Source organism: Vulpes lagopus, chromosome 13 (genome assembly GCF_018345385.1).
Source record: "Vulpes lagopus strain Blue_001 chromosome 13, ASM1834538v1, whole genome shotgun sequence".
NCBI classification, from domain to species: domain Eukaryota; kingdom Metazoa; phylum Chordata; class Mammalia; order Carnivora; family Canidae; genus Vulpes; species Vulpes lagopus.
This window is the reverse complement of record NC_054836.1, coordinates 30,598,078-30,622,412: the sequence shown is the minus strand read 5'-3', so window position 1 is coordinate 30,622,412 and position 24,335 is coordinate 30,598,078. Positions and strand designations below refer to the sequence as shown.

The window sequence follows — 24,335 nt, the reverse complement described above, 5'->3', positions numbered from 1 at the left end:
TTAATGTTTGAGTCCATATCTTTGTTGATTATGAAGATTTTGATGTAACTAACTTTAGGCAAGCGTTTGACTAAAATCCCAAAATTGTGGTTTCCAGCAAGTATAAAACTCTGACTTCTATTTTTGTGTTTTTAGATGTCTTATTTTGAAGCTTAATTTATTCTAGGATCAGTATACTTAAATGGATTTCCATCTACAGTCAAGTATTTGATACTAGGAAATGTGTATATAAAGTAGTCTTATATTTGTTGACACAGTTGTCTGCATTGAAAAAGGTACAGTTGGGCAGCCCAGGTGGCTCAGCAGTTTAGTGCCCCCTTCAGCCCAGGGCATGATCCTGGAGACCTGGAATCGAGTCCCACATCAGGCTCCCTGCATGGAGCCTGCTTCTCCTTCTGCCTGTGTTTCTGCCTCTCTCTTTCTGTGTCTCTCATGAATAAATAAATAAAATCTTTAAAAAAGAAAAGAAAAAGGTACAGTTAATCACAAATTTACTATGAGGTTAAACAAAGCTTTGCTTTTTTTTAAGTTTTTATTAAAATTCCAGCAAAACTTACAGTATAATATTGGTTTCAAGTGTCCATTATAGTGATTGTATACTTCATATGTAATCTGGTGCTCATCATGGCAAGTGCACCCCTTAATCCCCATCACCTATTTCACCCATCCCCCACCCCCTCCCCTCTAGTAATCACATAACCACAGTTCTTTTTAATTAAAAGTCTGTTTCTTGGTTTGTCTCTTTTTTTTTTCTGCCTTTGTTCATTTGTTTTGGTTCTTAAATTCTACATATGAGTGAAATCATATCATATTTGTCTTTCTCTGTCTTGTTTTGATTAGCATTATACCCTCTAGCTCCATTCTTGTCCTTGCAAATGGCAAGATTTCATTTTTTATGGCCAAATAATATTCCATTGTGTATATACCACATCTTTATGCATTCATCAATGGACAGACCCTTGGGCTGTTTCCCTAGTTTGGCAATTGAGGATAATGCTGCTGTAAACATGGGTGTGCATGTATCTTTGGATTAGTGTTTTTGGACTCTTTGTATAAATACCCACTAATGCCATTGCTGAATCATAGGAAAGTTCTATTTTTAACTTTTAAAGAACCTCCATACTGTTTCCCAGAGTGGCTGTACCAGTTTGCATTCCCCTCAACAGGGCAAGTGGGGTTCCCTTTTCTCCACATCCTTGCCAATACTTAGTATTTCTTGTGCTGTTGATTTTAGCCATTCTGGCAGATGTGAGATGATACCTCATTATAGTTTTGGTTTTCATTTCCTCGATAATGAGCAATATTGAACATTTTTTCATGTGTCTGTTGGCCACCTGAATGTTGTCTTTGCAAAAATGTGCGTTCATGTCTTTTGCCCATTTTTAAATTGTATTATTTGTTTTTTGGTTGTTTTATAAGTTCTTTATATATTTTGAATAGTAACCATTTATCAGATATGTCATTTTGCAAATACCTTCTCCCATTCCATAGGTAGACTTTTTGTTTGGTTTGATGGTTTTCTTCACTGTGAAAAGCTTTTTATTTTCATGAAGTCCCAATAGTTTATTTTTGTTTTTGTTTCCCTTGCCTCTCAGGAAAATATGTCCAGGGAAAAGTTGTTATAGTTGATGTCAAAGAGGTTAGTGCCTGTGTTCTTTTCTAGGATTTTTATGGTTTTAGGTCTTATATTTATGTCTTTGATCTGTTTTGAATGTATTTTTTTGTGTATGGTGTAAGAAAGTGGTTTAGTTTCATTCTTGTGCACATTGATGTCCAGTTTCCCCAACCATCATTTTTGAAGAAACTGTCTTTTCCCCCTTGAATATTCTTTCCTGCTTTATTGGAGATTAATTGAGCATATAGTCAAAGCTTTATTTCTGGGTTTTCCATTTCTTTCTATTGAAGTATGTGTCTCTTTTTGTGCCAGGACCAAACTTTTTTGATTACTACAAGTTTGTAATATAACTTGAAGTTTGGAATTGTGATACCTCCATCTTTGCTTTTCTTTTTCAAGATTGCTTTGGCTATTTAGGGTCTTTTGCAGCTCCATACAAATTTGAGATTTGTCTGTTCCAGTTCTGTGAAAAACACTGCTGGTATTTTGATAGGAATTGCATTAAATATGTACATTGCTTTGGGTAAGGTAGACATTTTAACAATATTTGCTCTTCCAACCCATGAACATGAAATGTCTTTCCATTTGTGTCATCTTGAATTTCTTTCATCTGTGTTTTAAAGTTTTCAGAATACAGCTCTTTTACCTCTTTAGCTAGGTTTATTTCCTATGTATCTTATTATTTTGGGAGGAATTATAAATTGGATTTTGTTTTAAATTTCTCTTTCTGCTGTTCCATTATTGATGTATAGAAACGCAGCAGAGGTTTGTGCATTGATTTTTGTATACTTCAACTTTACTGAATTCATTTATCAGTTCTAGCAGTTTTTTGGGGGGAGTTTTTAGGGTTTTCTGTATATATAGTTGTATCATGTCATCTGCAAATAGTGAAAGTTCTACTTCATTACTGGTTTAATTCCATTTATTTCTTTTTGTTTGATTGCTGAGGCTAGGATTTCTGGTACCATGTTGAATAAAAGTCATGAGAGTGGACAGCCTTGTCTTATTCCCAATGTTGGGGGTAAAGCTTGGTTTTTCACCATCAAAGGATGATGTTGGGTATGAGTTTTTCTTTCATAAGTGGCTTTATTATGTTGAGGTATGTTCCCTCTAAGCCTATTTTTTATGCTTTTTCTGCATCTATTGAAATGATGACAAGGTTCTTATCCTTTCTCCTATTGATGTGATGTATCACATTTATTGATTTATGGATATTAAACCACTATTACAACCCAGAAATAAATACCACTTCATCATAGTGAATGATATTTTTAAAGTATTGGATTATTTGCTAGCATTTTCTTGAGGATTTTTGTTTCTATGTTCAGCAGGGATATTGGTCTGTAGTTCCCTTTTTAAGTGGTTTCTTCATCTGGTTTTTGTGTCAAGAATATGCTGGCCTCATAGAATGAATTAGGAAGTTTTCTTTCGTTTTCTATCTATTCAGATGGTTTAATAAGAATAGATATTAACTTTTCTTTAAATATTTGGTAGAGTTTGCCTGGGAAGCCATCTGGTTCTGAACCTTTATTTCTTGGGAGTTTTTTTTTTTTTTTTTTTTCAATACTGATTGAATTTCTTTGCTGGTTATTAGTCTGTTTAAATTTTCTATTTCTTCTTTTTTCAGTTTTGGTAGCTTGTATGTTTCCAGAAATGTATCTATTTCTTCCTGGCCATCTAATTTATTGGCATATAGGTTTTCATAATATTCTCTTGTAATTATTCATATTTCTGTGGTGTTCGTTGCTATTTCTTTGCTCATTTGTGATATTGAGTCTTTTTTTCTTGATAAGTCTGGCTAGAGAATTACCAATTTCATTGATTTCTTTCAAAGAAACAGCTCTTGGTTTTATTGATCTCTTCTATTTTTTAAAAATTTTCAAATTTTCTATATCATTTAGTTCTTCTCTAAATTTTATTATTTCTTTCCTTCTGCTGGCATTAGGTTTTGTTATTCTATTTCTAGCTTCTTTAGATGTAACGTTAGGCTTTTTGAGATTTTTCTTGCTTCTTGAAGTAGGCTTGTATTGCTATATACTTCACTCTTATAACTGGTTCCGCATCCCAAAGGTTTTGGACCATTGTGTTTTCATTTTCATTTGTTGCCATGTACTTTTTAATTTCTTCTTTTATTTCTCTGTTGACCCATTCATTGTTTAGCAGCATGTTATTTAACCTCCATGTATTGTGGTCTTCCCTGGTTTTTCTCTTGTGGTTAACTTCTAGTTTCCTAGTGTTGTGGTCAGAAAAGATGCATGGTATGACTTAAATCTTCTTGAATTTGTCAAGGCTTGTTTTGTGGCCTAGTATATGATCTGTTCTGGAAAACGTTCCATGTGTACTTGAATGCATATTCTGCTGTTTTAGGATGCAATGTTTGGAATATGTTTTAATCCATTTTGTCACTCTGTCTTTTGATTGGAGCATTTGGTCCATATATATTCAAATTAATTACTGATAGACATGTATTCATTTTTATTTTATTACTTGTGTTTTGTGGTTGTTTCTCAAGATTTTCTCTGTTCCTTTCTTGTCTTTCATGGTATGTTTATTTTCTTTAATGATATATTTGAATTTATTTCACTGTATTTGCATATTTATTAGTGGTTTTTGATATAATTACCATTAGGATTGTATGTAACCTCTCTTGCATATAGCAGTCTATGTTAAGTTAGTGGTTGCTTAATTTTGAACCCATTCTTTGCTCCTTTCCTTCCCATGTTTATGTACGTGTTACCATATTTTACATCCCTGTATTTTGAGAACTTCTTGACTGAGTTTCTTTTTATAGAAATAGTCATTTTTACTGCCTTCATGTTTTCTACTTTCATACTGTCACTTTTGGTCTCTCCTCTCCTTTCACAGAGCCCCCTTTAAAATTTCTTGCAGGATTGGTTTAGTGATGAGGTTATTTAGTTTGTCTTTATTTATTTATTTTTTTCTACTCTGAATGATAGCCTTGCTGGATAGAGTATTCTTGGCTACAGATTTTTCTCAATATATCATTCCAGTACCTTCTCAACTTTAAAGTTTCTGCAGAAAAATTCCCTAATACACCTATCGCTTTTCCCTTGTATGTTACTGTCTTTTGTCCTGCTGATTTTAATTTTTTTCTTTATCATTCTCTTTTGCCAATTTCATTACAATATGTCTTGGTATGCATCTGCTTTTGTTCATTTTGTTGGGGGTTATCTGTACATCCTGCATCTGGATATCTGTTACCTTCTTCAGACTAAGGAAGTTTTTAGTTGTTATTTCCTCAAATAATTTTTCTGCCCCTTGTTCTCTCTCTTTTTCTTCTTGGACTCCTGTAATATAGATGTTATTATATTTGATGGAGTCACTGAGTTCTTTAAGTCTATTATTATATTACAAAATTCTTTTTCCCTGTTTTGTTCAGCTTGATTACTTTCCATTACTGTCTTCTGGTTCATTAATTTGTTCATTTCATGTATTGAATCTTTTATCTCTGTTACTCCTTATCCCTTTAAAAAAAAAAAAGATTTTACTTATTCATGAGACACACACACACACACAGGCAGAGCCATAGGCAGAGCCATAGGCAGAGCGAGAAGCAGGCTTCTCCGTGGGGAGCCTGATGTGGGACTTGATTCCAGGACTCTGGGAATGTGACCTGAGCTGAAGGCAGATGCTCAACCATTGAGCCACCCAGGTGTCCCCTTGTTATCTGTTTGTGAAGTGTCTCACTTAAGTTTTCCACTGGTTTTTTCAAGTCTAGTGAGAATCCTTATGATCCTTCTTTAAATACTCCACCAAGGACGTGACATACCTATTGCCTTTAGAACTCTGGCCATGGCCTTACTTTGTTCTTTCATTTGGGAGAAATTTTTATGTCTTCTCATTTTGTCTAAGTCTCTATGCCTGTTTCTCTGTGTTAGGAAATTCAGGTGTAGCTCCTGTTCTTGAGGATAATGACTTTATGAAGAAGAGGTCCTGGAGTGCACTTAAGTGCAATGTTCCCTGTCCCCCAGGGCCTGGTGTTTTAGGAATGTCTCCAGTGTGTATTATGTTCACTCCACTGTTTTGTCCTGGCTCCTTTATCTTTCAAGCCAGTCATCTGCAGAGGCTCTCTTTGCTGTGGGCAGGGTTGGTCCCTGGCCTGAATGTGGTGTGTTTTACGTAGGTGTGCTCTGGTCAGCTTGTGATGAGATCTGTCACTACCACTTCCAGAACCAAGGCTCTACAAAACTCCCAAGTTGGGAGATGGGGTCTGAGCATGGATTAGGTTTGTCTTCAGCGGAGGGGTCCCACTGTGCTAGGATTGAGGCAAGTGAGACTGGGAAGGGTAGGTCTCCTGGAGCACTGGGTTAGAGTTTGGCATAAGCAAGTTAGGGGTAGGTGCTATGCTAGTTTCTGCAGGTAGCCCTGTACTGAGTGACCAGGATGGGGTGGTGGTGGGTGGAGATGACGGAGATGCTGCCTGAAGGTTCCTTTGTTCCTGGAGGGGTCTGTCACTGAACACTGCCTCTCTGGGAAGTGCTCTGAGATGAGTACCTAACCTCCCTCCTGTGTGCCCCAGCTGTTCAAGTTGCTGTTCCTAAGCTGTCAATGGATTGTTGGCTTGCCTTCTCTCTGAGAGTAGCTCAGTGCCCTCAGGGCTGGGGCACATAGTAGGGAAGTTAGGTACTCAGAGCACTTCCCAGAGAGGCAGTGTTCTTTAAACTCCAGGCTTTTTAGGGACACCTGGATGGCTCAGCAGTTGAGAATCTGCCTTAGGCTCAGGGCTTGATCCTGATTCCGGGATTGAGTCCCACATCGAGCTCCCTGCATGGAGCCTGCTTCTCCCTCTGCCAGTGTCTCTGCTTCTCTGTGTGTCTCTCATGAATGAATAAATATAATTTTAAAACAAAACTAAACTCCAGGCTTTAAGCCTTTTGGGTTATAAAACAACATTTTACTACTCCTTTTTCTGAAGTAGAGGTGGATTTGGTCATTGTACTTTATTATTTAACCCTTAAGGCTTCTGTGAGTGAAATTTAAAACATAAACTTTTCTAGAGAGTAGCATGATTAATAAGCTCAACAAGACACTGACATTACAGGACAAGTTTATAAATAGCTACTTAACAAAGAGGTATTATACTTTTGACATGCCAGCTGGTTGAGCCCACCCAAGCCTCCTCTGCTTGCTCAGGTGTATCCAAACCATTAGGGCAGTAACAGATGCCATCAGTAACATATTTTATCGAGATTTACATATTATATACAGTCCCAACCAAAACTTAATTTAATATGCTGACAGACCTTATCTTGGCAGAAGGAGCAATATTCTAAAATTTTCATAGAAAACACCCTATGGAATTTTAAGTGATTGCATTTATTTTCTACCATCATCCTTCATCAAATCTTTTAATATATTTAATTTTGTAGATAAAGACTATTTAAAAATAGGGTTTATTCTTTCTTGGTTATAATTGTACAAACCCAAGTAAGCTTGTGTTATTAAAAAAAAAAAAAAGCCCCATGGTGCCTTTTGTCACCATGTTTATGTAAAGATGGAAAAACAAAATAGTGAAAACAAAATCATTTTAATTTTTACATGACTTTAGTTAATAGTAGTTAAAAATAAAGTTCACATAAAAATTCATGTATTCTCAGTCATTATGTAATGTTTCCATTTGTTAAATTAGTTGATTTTGATTTCTCACATACAACATTTGTTGATTCAGAAACTTAGAATTTATTCTGAAAATAATTTTTTTCAACGTAACTGATAAAGCCAGCTCTTTTATTGTTAAGCATTTTTTAACAGGTAAGCTATAAATCTCCATATACTTGCTTTTTTTATGTTTCATACCGTGTTTTAGAAAATTAAACCAGTAGACAAGCATTTGAATCATTTGTGCTTATACATTGAAAGTAGCTAAGTATACTTGTAAATTGGCTTTGAAGGAAAGCAATAAAGTAAAAGGACGTGAATAAAATTGATTCAGTGTTATTGAGAATTAGGAAGACTCATTGTGATAATATATTTTATGCGTATGAAGAAATTAATGCCTTAATATTTTCGTGATCCTTTAATATTTACACTTAATGTTATGGTATTTTAAGTGTAATATATTAATATTTTTAATCAAATTGAAAGAATGAGAAATTTTAAATCAGGTTTTCTACATCTGTAACTGGACAATGTTCTGCATCTGTGGTATGTCTTCATCAGGTTTTTCTTGTTAAACACCCAGTGATGGCACCATTTATGTCATTAACCATGCTTTTTGGACAATGCACTGTGACAGCTAAGATTTACATAGAAGCTGCAATTTTTGATGTATCTGGCTTTTCACTGTGAGTCTTCATTTTCCACATTTTCACATTAATACCATAACTTCTTTGTACATAATAGTTTTTGTTCTTCAGTGTCTTGAAAGTAATACTGTGACTGTATCTTACGTGAATCTGTAAGAACATTTGCGTCAAACCTTCATTAGTCAGAACAGGAAGATTGCAATATGATTTTTTTTTTGATTGCAATATGATTTAATAGCAGTTTGGTTTCCTTGGAATCTTACTGTAAAAAAATGTAAATTGGAAAGTTAAATATTTGGGTGAAGATTAGAGAAAGTAGAGTTCACTTTAATTTTGTGATTTCTTTTATCATTGGTGAGATGCTAATTAAAGCATAGGGAAGTTAATCTGTCATATTAAAAAAACTTCTAAGGTCATAGTGAGTTATTAAGCAATTAAGCCAAGTAAGACTTGATAAGACAAAAGCCAGCCAGTTATACTTGACTCTGATGTAGGTAGAATATAAAACAACAAAAACTCCAAATGCAACTTTTATGCTTAAAGCAATAATACAGTTTGTAAATATCCTGGTGAGTCATTAGACTTGAAAAATTGCATTTCCTTCACATTTCTCTTAACTCAGAATATATACTTTGAGTTCTATATTAAGGTATAGGGTTTTATTATAATTGTTCTTCTGTAAAAAGACCTAGGGTTCTGGTTCTGGGTAAGGTGGAACAAGAGTATTCCACCTGTTTCTCCCACTGAAGGAAACTATAAAACCTGAACAGAGTAAAAAGGAGAACTATTTGAGGTTATAAGTAAAGTAGTAGAAGGTAGATTAATGAATAATACTCAGCTTTTAAGTCTACCTAATTGGCAGTGTATTTTGCCATTTTATTCCTATGATACTACCTGACTTGGATATAGTACAGCCAAAGCTACAGGTGGGCACTGGAATAAGCGGAGCTCCAAGAGAAGCCCCCAAACTCTGGCTAGAAGGGCAAGAAGGGATCTCCTAATGTTCAGAGAGTAAAGATATCTTTTCTTTTTCTTTCTTTTTTTTTTTTTTGGTCCCTACTCTAATGATTGACCCCTCAAGCAATCATGTGGCCGTGTTGTACTCACAGTGGCAATAGTGGATGCCCGGAGGTTTATAAAATTCTGAAAGAACTGAACATTGCTCTGCATCAGGGTTGCTGTGGCTTGAGAACTGTTGTTGTTGCTCAATTCTTTTTGCTTAACTTTGCATATTGGCGGGTATAGTTGTGGGCAGCGTGCCAAAGTGGGATAAAGTCACAGCTCTCTGATAGAAGTGCTGAAAAGAAAAAAAAAAAAAAAGAAGTGCTGAAAAGGGATGCACTAGAGAATTGGAGTGTACAGGAGAGACCATGGTGAGAAAGGATATTACCTAGATATCCAGGATATAATCCATGATCAGTGGGCATACAAAGAACCATGAAAGTAGAGACTTAAATGGGGAAAGATAACCAGTTGGATACTTCTGTTGAGATGATACTGATGTTGGAATTATCTGACAAATACTTTAAAGTCCTGATTATGAAAATAGTACAAATAAGGAAAGCTCTTGAAAGATGGAAAGTATCAAGAAAGGCATAGAAAATATAAAGAAATGCCAAATGGAATTTCTAGAACTGAAAAAAATGCATCAAAATGAAAAAAAAAATACCAAATGGTCTTAATAACAGAATAGATTATAGAGCTGTCTGAGAAAGTTCCAATGAAGTTATAATTAGGGTAGTGACACAACAGTAATTTTACTGCATACCAATGCAGAGAAAGGTCGAGATCAGTATATCTTCATATGACCCTAAGGGTAGCAGTTCTAAGATGCTGTTTCTGTTTCAGGGATGTTATATAGAGGAAACATGGAAATTTTAATTAATGAAATAAAGTAAGTGTTGGAAGTTTGCTAGCTACTTAATTAAAAGCAGTGAAAGAAGACTTCATATTTTCCCTGCTCTAATGTTGTTTTCTATTACAACCTCTTATGCCTTAGCACTTGGAAAAGAAGGGCTTGTTAGAAACTGCAGAGCATCCTGTATATTCCATGAATGTGTGAGACTACCATTTGACATGTGTGGCCTCAATTTAAAAAAAAAAAGTGGGAAAACTCCTAAATTAGGAAATTACCTATCTTCCTTATAGGTTCTATCAGCATGTGGAATGTTTGATGGTTTCGATTCTAGACCAGATTGCCTGGTTTGAATTTGGCTCTTGAGTTTACTAGCTGAATTAATCCAAAGCAAATCATTTAAATCTTTATATGTAAGGAAGACATGATAATTTTGCCTGCATCATAAGATTTTGGTTAGAATGTATGTTTAATTATATTATACATAATATTTGTCAGTTACTGAGTGAGAGATCATCCAGTATTTGAGTCACTCTGTGGCTCAATTGCTTTTACTGAAAGGGTGCTAATACCTTTTATTTATTCATTACACTGCTTTCATGAACTAGAATTTAAAGGATTCCCTATGGTAACCTGAATTTTTAATGCTTAATACCTTGTGAATAAAAATTATACTCTCGTTACTTGATGCTTTTAAAAGTTTTTTTTCTTAATTTGCTGTTTTTTAAAAATTTATTATTTTTGGTTTTTAAAGTAGGCTTCACACCCAGTGGGGGGCTTGAACACAAGACCCTGAGATCAAGAGTCAGATGCTCTACTGACCGAACCAGCCAGCCACTCCTGGCTTTTCTTTTAATTTAAATGTTTAAAAGCTGACACATTGTTTTAACAGTTTATTAGGTATCCTTATGTGATATACTCAAGACCTTTATCTTGTCCCTTGATCTTATATAAAGATACTTTCTGAATGAATAGAAGTATGGATAAAAGGACTAGTGTACTTGCGTATATTTTTTTCTACTATTTAAAACGTTTTGCTGTCAAACCACAAATAACAGAAATCCAAACCAGATCTGTAGCTTGAAGAGTAATGTGCATATCTGTGTAACATCACCCAGATTAAGAATAGAATTTTGCCCCTCGAAGCAGAGGCTTTTTCTTACACTTTTATGTAGTTACAACCTGTTCCATCCTCAAAAGTAGTAGCTACCAAGATTTTACAGGAATTTCCTCATTTCTTCTGAACTGAATCACTCAGATTTACATTTCTAGATGCTATAGATGCTATGGTTTAGTTGTGATTTTGGTGTTTTTTTTTTTTTTTTTAATGGCTTTTTAAATCTCACCCTACAGGTTCCCCATCCTCTTATTTTGGTTGTAATTTATCTCTTGCTGAACCCAACCTATTTGATCTGTAGCTTTTTCCCTATTTTGAATTTTGATGAGTGTATATTCTTGCTTGGTGCAATTATGCATATTTCTGTGTATTTTTCTGTCTTCTACAAAGTGACAGCTGGCTCTAGAAGCTTACTCAGATTTAGTTTCATCTCTGGTAAGAAAAGAGGTGGTGTGAGTTTTTAATTAGGAGACACCAAATGTCTGGTTATCTTTTATTTTCTGATAGCAACCATTGATACTCAGTGCCTAGATTTATTAATTTATGGCAAGTGTTTGCAAAATCGTGATATTTTAATTTGCTTAATTGGTTTTCATACATTAGTTGAGGCACTTTCACAAACACTGCTCATCTACAGTTTACCCATCGTACAGCTTACATAGAAAGGTAAATGCTCATTTTCCTTGTTCAGTATTCAACTGAATGCATTGTGTCGTCCTATAAACTTTAAGTATTTTTGTTGTGTGTTTACATGAAGGTGAAATGCCTCATAAATTTATACTGATAATTCCAATTCAATATTGTATCTTCCACCCCATAGAGTTCTCAAAGATAGAGGAATTAACAGAATTAGAATATTCTACAGTAATTCAGATATTGTATTCAACTGCATACTCTCTAGGTCTCAAAGTATCGATACTATCAACCAAGACTATTTTTGAAAGAATTGCATTTTTTTACATATTCCATTCACTCTTACTGCATTTTCTTGTCTATACTCTATATTTTCAGATTATGCAACCTTTATATACTGTGTTCATTAATTTTAGACCTTATTTACTTATGGTTCTGAAGTAACTGTTTTATGTTGTCCCTCAGTCATTCCATCTCTCTCTCTCTCTCTCTCTCTCTCTCTCTCTCTCTCTCTCTCTCTCTTGTCTTTGGTTGTCTGAGGACTTGAGCTCTAGTACATTCCTTAGGAAATATAGGAAAATCATCTTCTTCATTCACATTGATAACTGTGTGCTTTATACTTGAAAGTCAATTGCTGAATATAAAATCTCAGCTTGTAATTTTTTTCCTTGAATAACTATGGTATTTTTATTGAATAAATTCTGATGATTATCTCATTACCTTTATGATCTCTATATTTTTCATCTAGATGACTACAGTAATGATTTTTAAGTCTAATAACTTTACTGGTTTTTATTGGTAAATATTTGGAGGTACTTATATCCGTGACAAGCTTGAATGTGTGTGTATATAAATAAAAATTTCAGTATTTTCTTCTTCATGGATTCCTATTATGTTTGTTGGATCATCTTTACCAAAGTTCAATATTTGTCCTCTTATATTGAATCTTTATCCCGTCTTTTTAAAAATTTTGTACCTGTCTCATATCTGTATAGTTCTCATTTCTGAAATAGTCTTTTAAATTCCTAACTGCCACCACCTAATTTATGAGTTTTTGAAGTTCTAAATCACATAGTTTTTTTATGTTTGGTTTCATTACATTAATGGTTTTTGGCTTGTGAAATAGTTGATTATAATTTTAACTGGTTTGGTAGGCACGTCTGTCTGTCATGCATTCATTAATTTTAGAAGTGTGTTCCTGTTCTTTGTTTTTTATAAAAGTTTTACTCAGGGTTTGACTTTTTTTTCTAAAGATTTTTATTCATGAGAGACTTGGAGAGAGAGGCAAAGATATAGGCAGAGGGAGAAGCAGGCTTCCTTTGGGGAGCCCAATGCAGGACCTGATCCCAGGACCCTGGGATCATGCCCAGAGCAGACGCTCAACCAGTTAGCCACCCAAGTGCCCCCATATGATTTGACTTTGATAATTTTTCTCTTATTAGTTTTATTTGCCTTCATATAAATACACCAGTCATTTCAGCTTAGGGGGACTGCTCTAATTGTCTTCATTTTAACCTTATTTTACCTCTGAAAGTCCGTATCTTCAAATAAAGTCACATTCTGAGGATATTCAGTGTTAGAATTCCCATACTTTGGTGGGGACAAAATTCAGCCCATAACAATTTGTCTTAGTCATGATCCTAGCACAAAGCCTGGAAACTGATAAGTAGTGTTCAATAATTTCTTGTTTGTGCCCTGTGTTAAAACCTGGGGGTTTGGTGAGTAAGTGAGTAAATTCTAGTTTACTGAGTTTAGGAGTTAATGATTTGTGTGAGAGAAAAACTAGTAAATGATAAAATACAAAGTAAAAATTTTAATAAAAGTAAAATAAAAATGCAGAATAATTTGAAAGGGAGAAATTACCCTTTAGGATACTAACTTTACATAGATTTAAGTTTGAAAGCTAGAGTTTACAATTTCATGGCTCTGTGACTTTGAAGCTATAAAGCCAGCAAGTTGCCCAATCTATAAAATGGGGAGAATAATTCCTACTTGTTATGATTATTAAGAGACATAATGTATAAAAATCTCCACTGTGGTGAAAGGCAAAAACAATATTAAACCTACTTAGGATAGTAGTTTATGTGATGCCCATCCACATTAGATAGGGAAATCAGTTTTACTTAATTTACCTGTTTAAATGCAAACCACATCTAAAAATACCCTCATACTTGGATGGCTCAGTGGTTTAGTGCCTGCCTTCAGCCCAGGGCATGATCCTGGAGTCCCGGGATCGAGTTCTACGTCAGGCTCCCTGCATGGAGCCTGCTTCTCCCTCTGCCTGTGTCTCTGCCTCTCTCTCTGTGTCTCTCGTGAATAAATTAAAAAAAAAAAAAAGAAAAAAAGAAAACAAAAAACTGCTTATGATGGCATGAGTACAGATTAATCAGAATAAATACACTGACTACCAAAATGATTCCTGCCTATAAGGATTCCCATGACTCTTGCTGTGTACTACCTGAGCATCAGCTTTGTGGATAGGTTTATTAGAGCCAAGGTATGTGTAAATTTTCATTTCTGAAACTTGACACTGGAGGGCCTTTCCTTTGGACCACTAAGATTCAGTAATATAGCGATTCATACCTGGGTATGGGGAAAATCCTGACTGTGTGCTTATATGTGTTTCAGAGAGATAACTTTAAGTATCAGAATTATGCGTTTGGAGATATGAGGATATTGTGATTTCTAGAAAGTCTCCCTAGTTTGTTATCTCCCTATTCTTTTTTCCCCCCCTTCCTTCTGCTCCCATCCCCCTACCAAATCCATCTAAAATACTAGCCTATAGCCATTAAAGCAGATAATGCTTCAGATAGACCTTTTTGGAGAATTAGACAAGGACATGAAATGGCATTGCAGGTAGGGGGAACACGTACATTAGTCCAAAGATCAAGATACATCTAGAGAAATGTAGGTGGTATAATTTGGCTGAAGAGTAAGATGTGTTGCCCAAGGTGTGGGTGTTCATTTATTGCCTTTTATAGGACAAAAGGATGTAGGAATTCTATAATGAAGACTTGGAAATTATTAGTTATCTGTTGAAGATGTCTTAAGCTTACTTGTTAATGTATTTGTCAGGGTTCTCCAAAGTAGAACAAACATAACACACACACACACACACACACAAATTGGCTCATGTGGTTATGGATTATGGAGGTTGGCAAGTCCAAAATCTACAAAGCCAGTGTCACAGTTTAAGCCCTAAAGCTGGCAAGCTGCTGTAGAACCAGGAAAAGCCAATGTTTTGGTTCGAAGACCATTAAGCAGGAGGTTCCTCTCTCACTCCTGGCCTGTCAAACTTTTGTTCTATTCGGGTCTTCAGTTGATTACATGATGCCCATCCACATTAGGTGGGGAAATCGGTTTTACTTAGTTTACCAATTTAAATGCAAACCACATCTAAAAATACCCTCACAGAAACACCCAAATTAAGTTTGACTAATTATCTGAACCACCCCATTGCTCAGTCAAGTTGACATATAAAATTAATCAGCCTAGCCAATAAAGTAAAATCAAATTGTACATTATTTTTGGCATAATTACTGCTGGCAATTATATACATACTCTGACTCTTGAAAAATTCCCATACATGGGATGAGATATTAACTGAAAAACTTGGGCTTATTAATTAATGCTTACAGCTTTTTAATACTAATCTGTAGACTAAAGGTCATGTTCCATTAGAATTTTCTATTAAGTCGTGTTGATCTGTGTGACACCTAGATGCTATATGTAAATAGTTATTCAGTATAAATCAGAGAATATGTGTTAAAGAAGTTATTTTTTTGGGGGGGTGGGGAGTGTACCCTACAGGTTCAGATATTAAAATACTTCATATGTGATAATCATCCTCTTAGGAAGATTGAAAAAAGATACTGTATAAAAAAGTGTGACAACTAAAACTAAGAAGTTAATATTAGTAATAAAGTTGACAGGTTCAGGTATTATCTAAATTTAACTCCAGTGTTTTTCTAATTTATCTTTATGGTCTCTTTTGGGGAGAGAACAACTGGATTCTTGTGGTAGAGTTTTTAGGATTCCGGGAAGAAAAATAACTTTATGGTCCTCCCCCATGCTATTGTTGTGTTTTAACACAACATTTCTAAGAAGTGCTTTATTAATAATTAGAGAACAACAGATTAACAATTCTAAAGGCTTTTGTTCCTGTCAATTTCATTATTAACCTGAAGGAAGTTGTTAAATTCTTTGCTTTGAGAAATAATAAATATTCATCATATTTGGAAAGTTTTGTGCTTCATAAAAAATGATTTTTAAATATTAGATTTTTTTTCTGTGTTGTGGGATACTAGTATAAGTGTAGAATTGTGGTTCAATTTATTTGAACCCTGCTTCTCTAGCTACATTCTTTCCCATTTGGGGTTTCCACCTTCATGGCACAAGTATAGGCATTTCTGTTGTCTTCTGTTGGTGAAGGTCTTAAGTACATTAACATTCCCAGTTATGTCACTGTATATTTGGGGATTATTAGTAGAAATCACATGAGATGCTTCAACCCAGATGTAATGGATAAATTAATATATGAACAATCAGAAGGTATCCATTTTAGTTTCAAAGAAATTCAGGGAAGAAAACAGGACTGTTCCTCAAGATGTGTACTTCACTCTTTTATGTAATTACTGCATTTTGTGTGAAACTTTGAAATTTGAAAAGGGTTAGTGGGACAAATTGAGATTTTTTTTTAAAAGATTTTATTTATTTGAGAATGAGAGCATGAGCCAGGGTGGGTGGGGGAGAGGGAGAAGGAGAAGCAGATTCCCTACTGATAGCAGGGGGCCCGCAGATTTAGGGCTTGATTCTGGGACTCTCAGATTATGACCTGAGCCAAAACCAAGAATCTGATGCTTAACTCTTGAGCCACCCAGGTGCTGCCCCTCCCCCAGCCCTTTTTAACAAATTCTGAAATAATTAAGACCACAGGGAGTATTTGAAGTTAGAGATGGGTCATATCTTGAGTAGATAAAAAGAATTTTAATTTGTATTTCTGTTGAATTCATGTAATCATAGCAGCAATTATTATGTGAACACTTGGGATTTACTTGTAGCAGGCACTATATGTAACTTCAGGTATATTAATTAACCCTCATCAAAATCTCAATGTTGGCTCTTTTATTCCATGTTTCCTTCATTTCTTTTATATTTATAAATTTGGTGTAGATAGTTTGGCTCTACATAAATTGATTTTCAGGGGATCCCTGTGTGGCTCAGTGGTTTGGTGCCTGCCTTTGGCCGAGGGCTTGATCCTGGAGTCCCAGGATTGAGACCCACATCGGGCTCCTTGCATGGAGCCTGCTTCTCCTTCTGCCTGTGTCTCTGCCTCTCTCTCTCTCTGTGTCTCTCATGAATAAATGAATAAAATCTTTTAAAAAAATTGATTTTTAGTCTCTGTATGGTTCACACATGTAAAATATTGTTAAAGTATGAATATATTACTTATGGAATTTTTTGGATATTGAATTGGATTCCTGTAACATTAAAAAAAATTGCATGGGCTCAGTAAGTTTTTATTAAGATTTTATTTACTCATGAGAGACACAGAGACAAAGACATAGAGGGAGAAGCAGGCTCTCTGTGGAACTCGATCCCAGGACCCTGGGATCATGCCCCGAGCCAAAGACACTTGTTCAACCCATAAGCCACCCAGGGGCAGCCCCAGTGGCTCAGCAGTTTAGCACCACCTTCAGTCCAGGGCGTGATCCTGGAGACCCTGGATCGAGTCCCACGTCTGGCTCCCTGCATGGAGCCTGCTTCTCCCTCTGCCTGTGTCTCTGCCTCTCTTTCTCTCTGTGTCTCTCATGAATAAATAAATAAAATCTTGAAAAAAAAAATAAGCCACCCAGGCATCCTGGGGCTCAGTAATTTAATAAACATCATTAAATGTCCAGGACTTGCCTTTTTCTGTAATTGATGAACATTGCATGTCTTTTCTTATATTGCCTTTGTAAAATTGGGCAAGAAATGGTTAAACTGAACTCCAGTGAGCCATGCAGAACAGAGTAAGAATTGAGTGAATTTGGGTTTTTTAAAATAGTTGGTTGGACATTAGAAATCTCAAAGGCAATTGACTAACAATGCTTTTTTCTCAGCACCCTCCAATTGCTATAGTATGGAGAAGATTAAATTGCAGAATTACTCCAAAAGAAACTCGAAAAGAGTCACACCATTTTGGGGGGATTAATCAGCTATAGTAGGCAATCAACATGTTTCTTTTTAAAGAGAAGACTTTTATACGCCTCGCATTACAGAAAATCAATGCAATGAATAAACAAAGGTTTTCAGTGTGACTGAATATCTCAATCACTTTTGGAGCTTCAAAAAGGGCAAGAATCTTGATGGGTGGGTTTCAAGAGTATATATTGGAAACATATAAAAGCAAAACAAAACCTCAGTTGACTTTGTGCAACTGGCGTTGAGAACCATTGAATTGGGGAACTGATGAAGATTCAACCTGGTGTAGACTGTGAATGACACTGGACAGGTGGGGGATTTTATATTATTAGGGTAAAGGACATAGTGGCGTGGACATTGGACGATTGTGGAGTATAAATAACTGGGTATTAAAGACATTGGCAGACAGAATAGAAATCACCATGATAAAAGATTGACCTTCTTTATTGTTAAATTGCCTTCAATATAGACTTTTATGTTTTTTCAGTTGATCATCACTGAATAGAGAGGTGAATTTATTTTTTATCCAGCTTCATTGAGGTATAATTTACATATAACATGCAGGTTTAGGGTATGAACTGTAATGATTTGATATATGTATATATTGTAAAGTGATTACCACAGTAAGATTAACACATTCACCACCTCCAATATTTAAAATATTGTTTAAAAAATAACTTGGAAGACCTCCTACTTTATGCTGTATAAACTATATATTGTTTATACACACGCACACACACACACATTCATGTTTTTTTAATTGTACCTTATTTGTGTTAGGGAGTAGAATATTTATTTTAGTGTACTAAATGTTTAGTGTACTTTGAAACAAAAGATGAAAGAATAGTACACTTCCATCTGTCTTAAACCTAGATACATTAGTTCACCCATTGTTTACATATTGTTTCCTTTGCTTTATCATGTCCATACATGTTTTTCTTGCTGACATACAGAGTTTGGAACTAGTTAGTAGGTGTTTGCTAAATTTATGGTAATTTATTGTACAGCAAGCAAAAAATGCTTATGTAATCCATAAGAACTTCATGAGAAATAACTGAGAAATTATAGTAGAAATTACAAAATGTTTACAATGAAAGTGAATGAAGTCCCCTAAACTGAAAATAATTTAATGAAAAAATCACAATGTTTGAAATAAAGCTAAGGTGAATTAAGGGAAAATTTAAATATAAGAATAAAGGAAAAGCTGGAACTAAACAATATGAGCATCTTTTTCAAGAAAATAGCAAACTAAATCCAAAGATAGTAGAAGGAAGAAAATATTGGGTAGTAGAAATCCAAGAACTAGAAAATAAACATACAAAAAAAATCAAAGGTTTTCTTTGAAAATGTTAATAAAATTAATTAATCCTCAGCAAGAGTAATCATGAAAAGAATTCCTTTCTGTGAACTCACATTTCTGGAATCTATTATATGGGTTCAGAAAATTATGAAGGGTCATAGTGAAGATTGGTACTAATAGAACATACAGCTCCAGCACCGTATAATATTCTTGATAAGAGGGAAGGAGGTAGTACTAAGAGTTGGTGATATTGTTAATGTTTTAATGGGTCTATTGTCCCCAGATTGGCTTAGAAAAATGATAAACTATCACTGTATTAATGTTTATGTACACCAAATAATATAGATCTGTCCATGTAAGAAGCTCCTGGGTTAAATGATAAACTAACTTGATTGAGGTTTCTTGTTTAAAATTAGGCCTTTAAAAATTTTCTGACATGATAACATGCTATGTCTTTTTAATTGGCAGCAGTATAGCTATTTCTTAGTGTCTTAGATTGTCTACTGTAGAGGAGGACAGCATATTTTTTTGGGTGTGCATCAAGGCTTAACAAAGATGAACATTTTTATGTCATATGGCTTCTATTTTTGAATCAGATCATGTCAGAGAGGTCTAACAAATTTGAAGAAAATTGGTTTAGCTCTTTTCACTTGTGGTAACATTTAAACAGGCAGGAACTTAATTGTATTCAATTGACCAAATTGAGAAGAAAGCCAAGAAACTGCTATACTCACCCAGGGTACTAGGTGGCACCATGAGCTGCACACAGGTTAAACTTTCTAGCCTGAAGAGGGGATCTGAGTGAGAGATGGAATTTTATCAGATTCTAGGAGACCCCTGGTGAATGTAGGAGGATTGAATTGTCAAGCCAAATAGCTGTTACTTTCAGTTAGTCCTTTTCAAATGTATCCTAAGATAGCTTATTTCTGTTGCTTACACAACGTTCTGGTTAGCCACCTACACAGGGTTGAATACATACCTTTTTTGATTTGGGTAATAACAAGTGAAGGACTTACCAGTGTGAATTCCAAGTTATTTCACTGGCCTGAAAGTAAAACCTTTGTAGTTCAACATTTACGAACAGCAGGTAAGCCTCAGTCTTAGAATGCTAGGGCTTTGTTCTATTTTTCTCTTTGAAACAATATTTTTTTCCTTTTTATCTCAGAAAGAATTTCACAACACATTTGCATAGTTATGGACACAAAAGAGGAGAATCATGTGGGACATCATCTTGAAGAAATACTAAAAAATGAACTAAATGTAAGTATTCAAAGATTGAGTTTCATGACATATAAGAGTTGAGTTCCCTTTGTTCTCTGTTTTTGAGCTGATGAACTTCTTAAATTTGTACCTAATCGGGATAAGGAAATGAAAGAAGTAATATTAAGTGTGAGGAGGTCCATAGGAACTATTTGTAACTTTTACCACTAATGACTTCCATTATTTACTTCTATGACAACTTTTTGTCTTGAAATGTTTTGTTTGACAAAATGATTTAACCCTAAGTAATTTCCCTGTTTCAATTAAAATGTATAACCATCTATCTGGGCTTATGGTAAACATGTGATGATCTTTTAACAATATACATGATCAAATTATAATTAAAAGCCAAAGTAAAAAGTTCATTTTAGTTAATTTTAACATGATGGCACACTTAGAAGGGAAATGGACCCTGTTAGGACTGTCTGTACTCAGATGTAAGCTTTATTGCCTAACTTCCTTATCTTAAATTGAAAATGCCAATAACATCTGCTTTGTAAAGTCATTAAGAGAGTTGAATAAAATAACTTTAAAGGTTGAATTTAAAGTTTAAATTTGACTAAAAATTTTTTTTAAAGATTTTATTTATTTATTCATGAGAGACACACACACACACAGAGAGGCAGAGACACAGGCAGAGGGAGAAGCAGGCTCCATGCAGGGAGCCCGACGTGGGACTCAATCCTGGGACTCCAGGATCATGTCCTGGGCTGAAGGCGGCGCCAAACTGCTGAGCCACCTGGGCTGCCCTAAATTCGACTAAAATTTAAAGTACTTAGGAAAGCATCTGGCCTGTAAATTTTTGGTGAAAATGAACTATAATAATTAAATTTGATGATGAGAAAAAGTGTATTAAGTAATGAATACTACTAGTTCCCAAACTTTAGTCCTGAATAGATATACCAAATGTTAAGAGCATAGAGCCCTGGAATATGTAAAAACCTTGTTAATAGTAGTCTGATATTAGTTCTAGAATCCAGATTTTTAACCAGCTCCTCCAGGTGTTATTAATGGCACTCAGTGCCAAATTCTACCAGTAGCACTTGGAGCACCAACGCAAAGCTGAAAGAAAATGAGCACCATATCGGCTATCTCTTAGATAGAAAGGTTGTACTGCAATCTACTTTCCTGTGTTGCTTCTCTTCATTGGCTTTCTGAACATTCTCCCTTCATCCTTGGAAATTTTATCACCTTGCTCTGCTTTTTACCTCACGTTAACCTGTGAAGAATCTGTTCCTAAATTCCTTTCCCCAATTTCACTGCTGCATCTTGCAGAATATTTAATTATTGATAACTTTCCATTGTCTGACACACTGAAGCACCCTTTTACCTCAGAAATAGTCTTGCTGTTGAGTAATCTGTTTTTTAAAAAAATTATTTATTAGAGATAATAAAGATAGAAGATGAGCAGGGAGGAGAGGGAGAAGCAGTGTCCTCACTGAGCAGACAGCCCTGTGCGAGGTTCTCATTTACTCTTTATCTAGTCAATGCAGAAGTCACTGAGATGAGACACTGAAAGAATATTAGTGGAACTCTGGTCATTGATCAACCTTAAGTTTAGAGAGCTGGGATTTTATGCTCTTATTGAGTATCCAGCTGTTGTATTCCGTGTGACTAATTCCTTTATTGGTTTTTCTAGTATTAGACCCTGTGTAAGTTCTTTTGATTACAATTATTACAATACTTATTCTTTTTTTTCCTGTATCTGTTTAGCAATGAAGCGACATGAAATGGGGATACACACAATGGTACATTGCTGGCCTTGTGTGATTTATTCATCAGTTTGGCCTCTCAGATCCTTATCTTTTTCATTTCCAATCCAATGACCTTCATCTACCTCCCCATCAGGTCCAGTCTTCATATATTGCTATCATCTTAACTGTGCTGAAAAAATAAGTACTAAGGCTATTCCTTAAGTTCTGACCACAGTGTTTTGTCAATCCATATCTTTTGCTAAGTTACTCTTGCGCATATTTGAATTTTATAGGAAACTCCAGGGCCCCCATATTCTTCCTTTCTTTCAGCTACATTTTGTTTCATACCCTTCCTTGCCTAGTTTCAATACCATGTTCTAGCCTTTCTTTGGATCATAGATCTTCTACCAATATCCTCAATTCCCTTGTCCTTCAAATGTACACCTTTGGTTAAAATTCCATCCATGTATTAGTCTAAGTTTTCACTTCTCTAAGCCTTGACTCAATACCACCGGAGAAAATTATACAGCAGTGCAGATTGTTGCCATTAAAAAATACTGGTCTCCACTTGTGTCTTATTCTCTTGTATAGTCAAGTCTCCAATCCTCCTCTATAACTATTCTAAACCTTCTGCACTTTCCTCAAATATTGAACCCCAGTTTTCTAACCTCACTGTTGGCATTTTGAGCTAGATAATTCTTTGTTGTGAGAGTCTATCTTGTGCATTGTACACTGTTTAGCAGGATCTTTGGCCAAAACTCATCAGATGCCTCTCGTTGTAGCAACCAAAACATCTCTAGTTATTAGTAAATGTTGCCTAGATGTTGTTTGCCTAGATGGGGCAAAATTTCCCTCATTTGAGAAATGGTAGTCCAATCCCACTATCTTTACCCCTGTTGTTAGACACGGTCTTGTCTCTGGAGCATAATTACACACTCCCACATGGCAACATCCTTGTCTTCTTGGCACCGGGCCTCTGAAGAGTCCTGCATCTGTGGCCATGCTCTTAAGATTGTTTGCTCTTCTGATTCCCCTCCCTCCACTTCGCCCATTGCCATGAACATCCTAGTGTCTTCACGTTCCTTCCATTAATTGAAACAAAACATAGCTCCTCTTAACTCAAGTTACCCAGAAGCCAGCCTTGATTAGAATAGTTTAACTGCTCATTCCTCATTTCATTGCAGCCTGATTTCCAGCCCCACCTTCTGCAGGAACTGCTCTCAGCAAGGTCCTCAGTGACCCTTTGAGCAGTCCTTACATTGATGGAGGGTAGCACTTGACCCTTTTGTCTAATGCTTTCTTCCAGAAGGAATCTCATCCCATTTTGTAACATCTTGTTTTTCTTAAGCTCCTTTTTTTGTTTGTGGCTTCCTCTTATTTTTGTGTATGGGATACTGTTCATACTTTTTAGGATTCTCTACATAGGTGAATGGGAAGCTGTGCTGATTGCTTCATATATCGTCTACTCGCTAGAGATAAAATTATTCTCTAGCCCTGTGTGTTTAATTATTCACTAGCTTGTGTTTCAGAATTATAAATTCAATTAGAAGTTTCTCAGATCCTCAAACTTAAGTGTTGGTAATATTCCACATTTCACAAATTCTTGTTGGAAGCAGTTGTCCTCCATCTGCTAAGGTTTCAGCCTCTGACAAGTATATGGTTTGCCTAGTTCCCTAAACCTGGTGTAATCTTTCACCTATTTTCTATCACACCCCCGAAGCAAGTAAAATTCCAAAACACTTGAGTTTTATCTTAATATCTCTCAACTGAGGGATCTGAAGTCTTCCCAGAGCTTACTGCAGTCTTGATATGTGAGGGAGATTTATTGAATGTTATATAAACTAATGGATAAATGACGATGACTTGTTATTACTAACTTGAGCATTGTATTTTGTATTGCTCTATGCATTCTGCACAGCTAATTATCCCCAAGTTAGTGACCTTAAATAATAAAAATTCACCATGTCACAGTTTTGTGAGACGGAAGTCTAGGCACAGGACAGCCAGTTGGCTTTGATTCACAGTCTATAATTTGATTATAGTCAAGCTGTTCTCTGTAGGTAAGGCCACAGTCTCACCTGAATCATCCAAGTGCAAATGGATCTGCTCCCGAATTTATGCAAGTAGTTGTTGGCAAACCTTTCTATGTGGATTTATTCACTGAGCTGCCTCACAGCATGGCATTCAGGACTGAAGGCACAGTTTTCTTCTTGTAATTTGATTTTACAAGTAACACCCCATTGCTTGTGTCTTATTCTCTTCATTCAAAGCAAGTCAATATATCCAAACCAGATGCAAGAGGAGGGGATTATGTGAGATTGTAAATACTAAGAGGTGGTAAAATTGTTGGTGGGTCTCTTTTAGAAGTTGTCTGCCGCAAACATATATTTGTTACTAAGTTAGAAAATACCC

At 35.4% G+C, this 24,335-nt stretch overlaps 1 protein-coding gene across 1 annotated transcript in view; it reads left to right on the top strand.

Moving 5' to 3' along the window:
- CRPPA (CDP-L-ribitol pyrophosphorylase A) overlaps window positions 1–24,335 on the top strand; it is a 291,595-nt gene that overhangs the window by 109,237 nt on the left and 158,023 nt on the right. Inside the window, exon 6 of the mRNA XM_041728219.1 lies at window positions 20,135–20,229. Coding sequence (XP_041584153.1) covers window positions 20,135–20,229 — 95 coding nt within the window. The remainder of the gene's footprint in view (window positions 1–20,134; window positions 20,230–24,335) is intronic.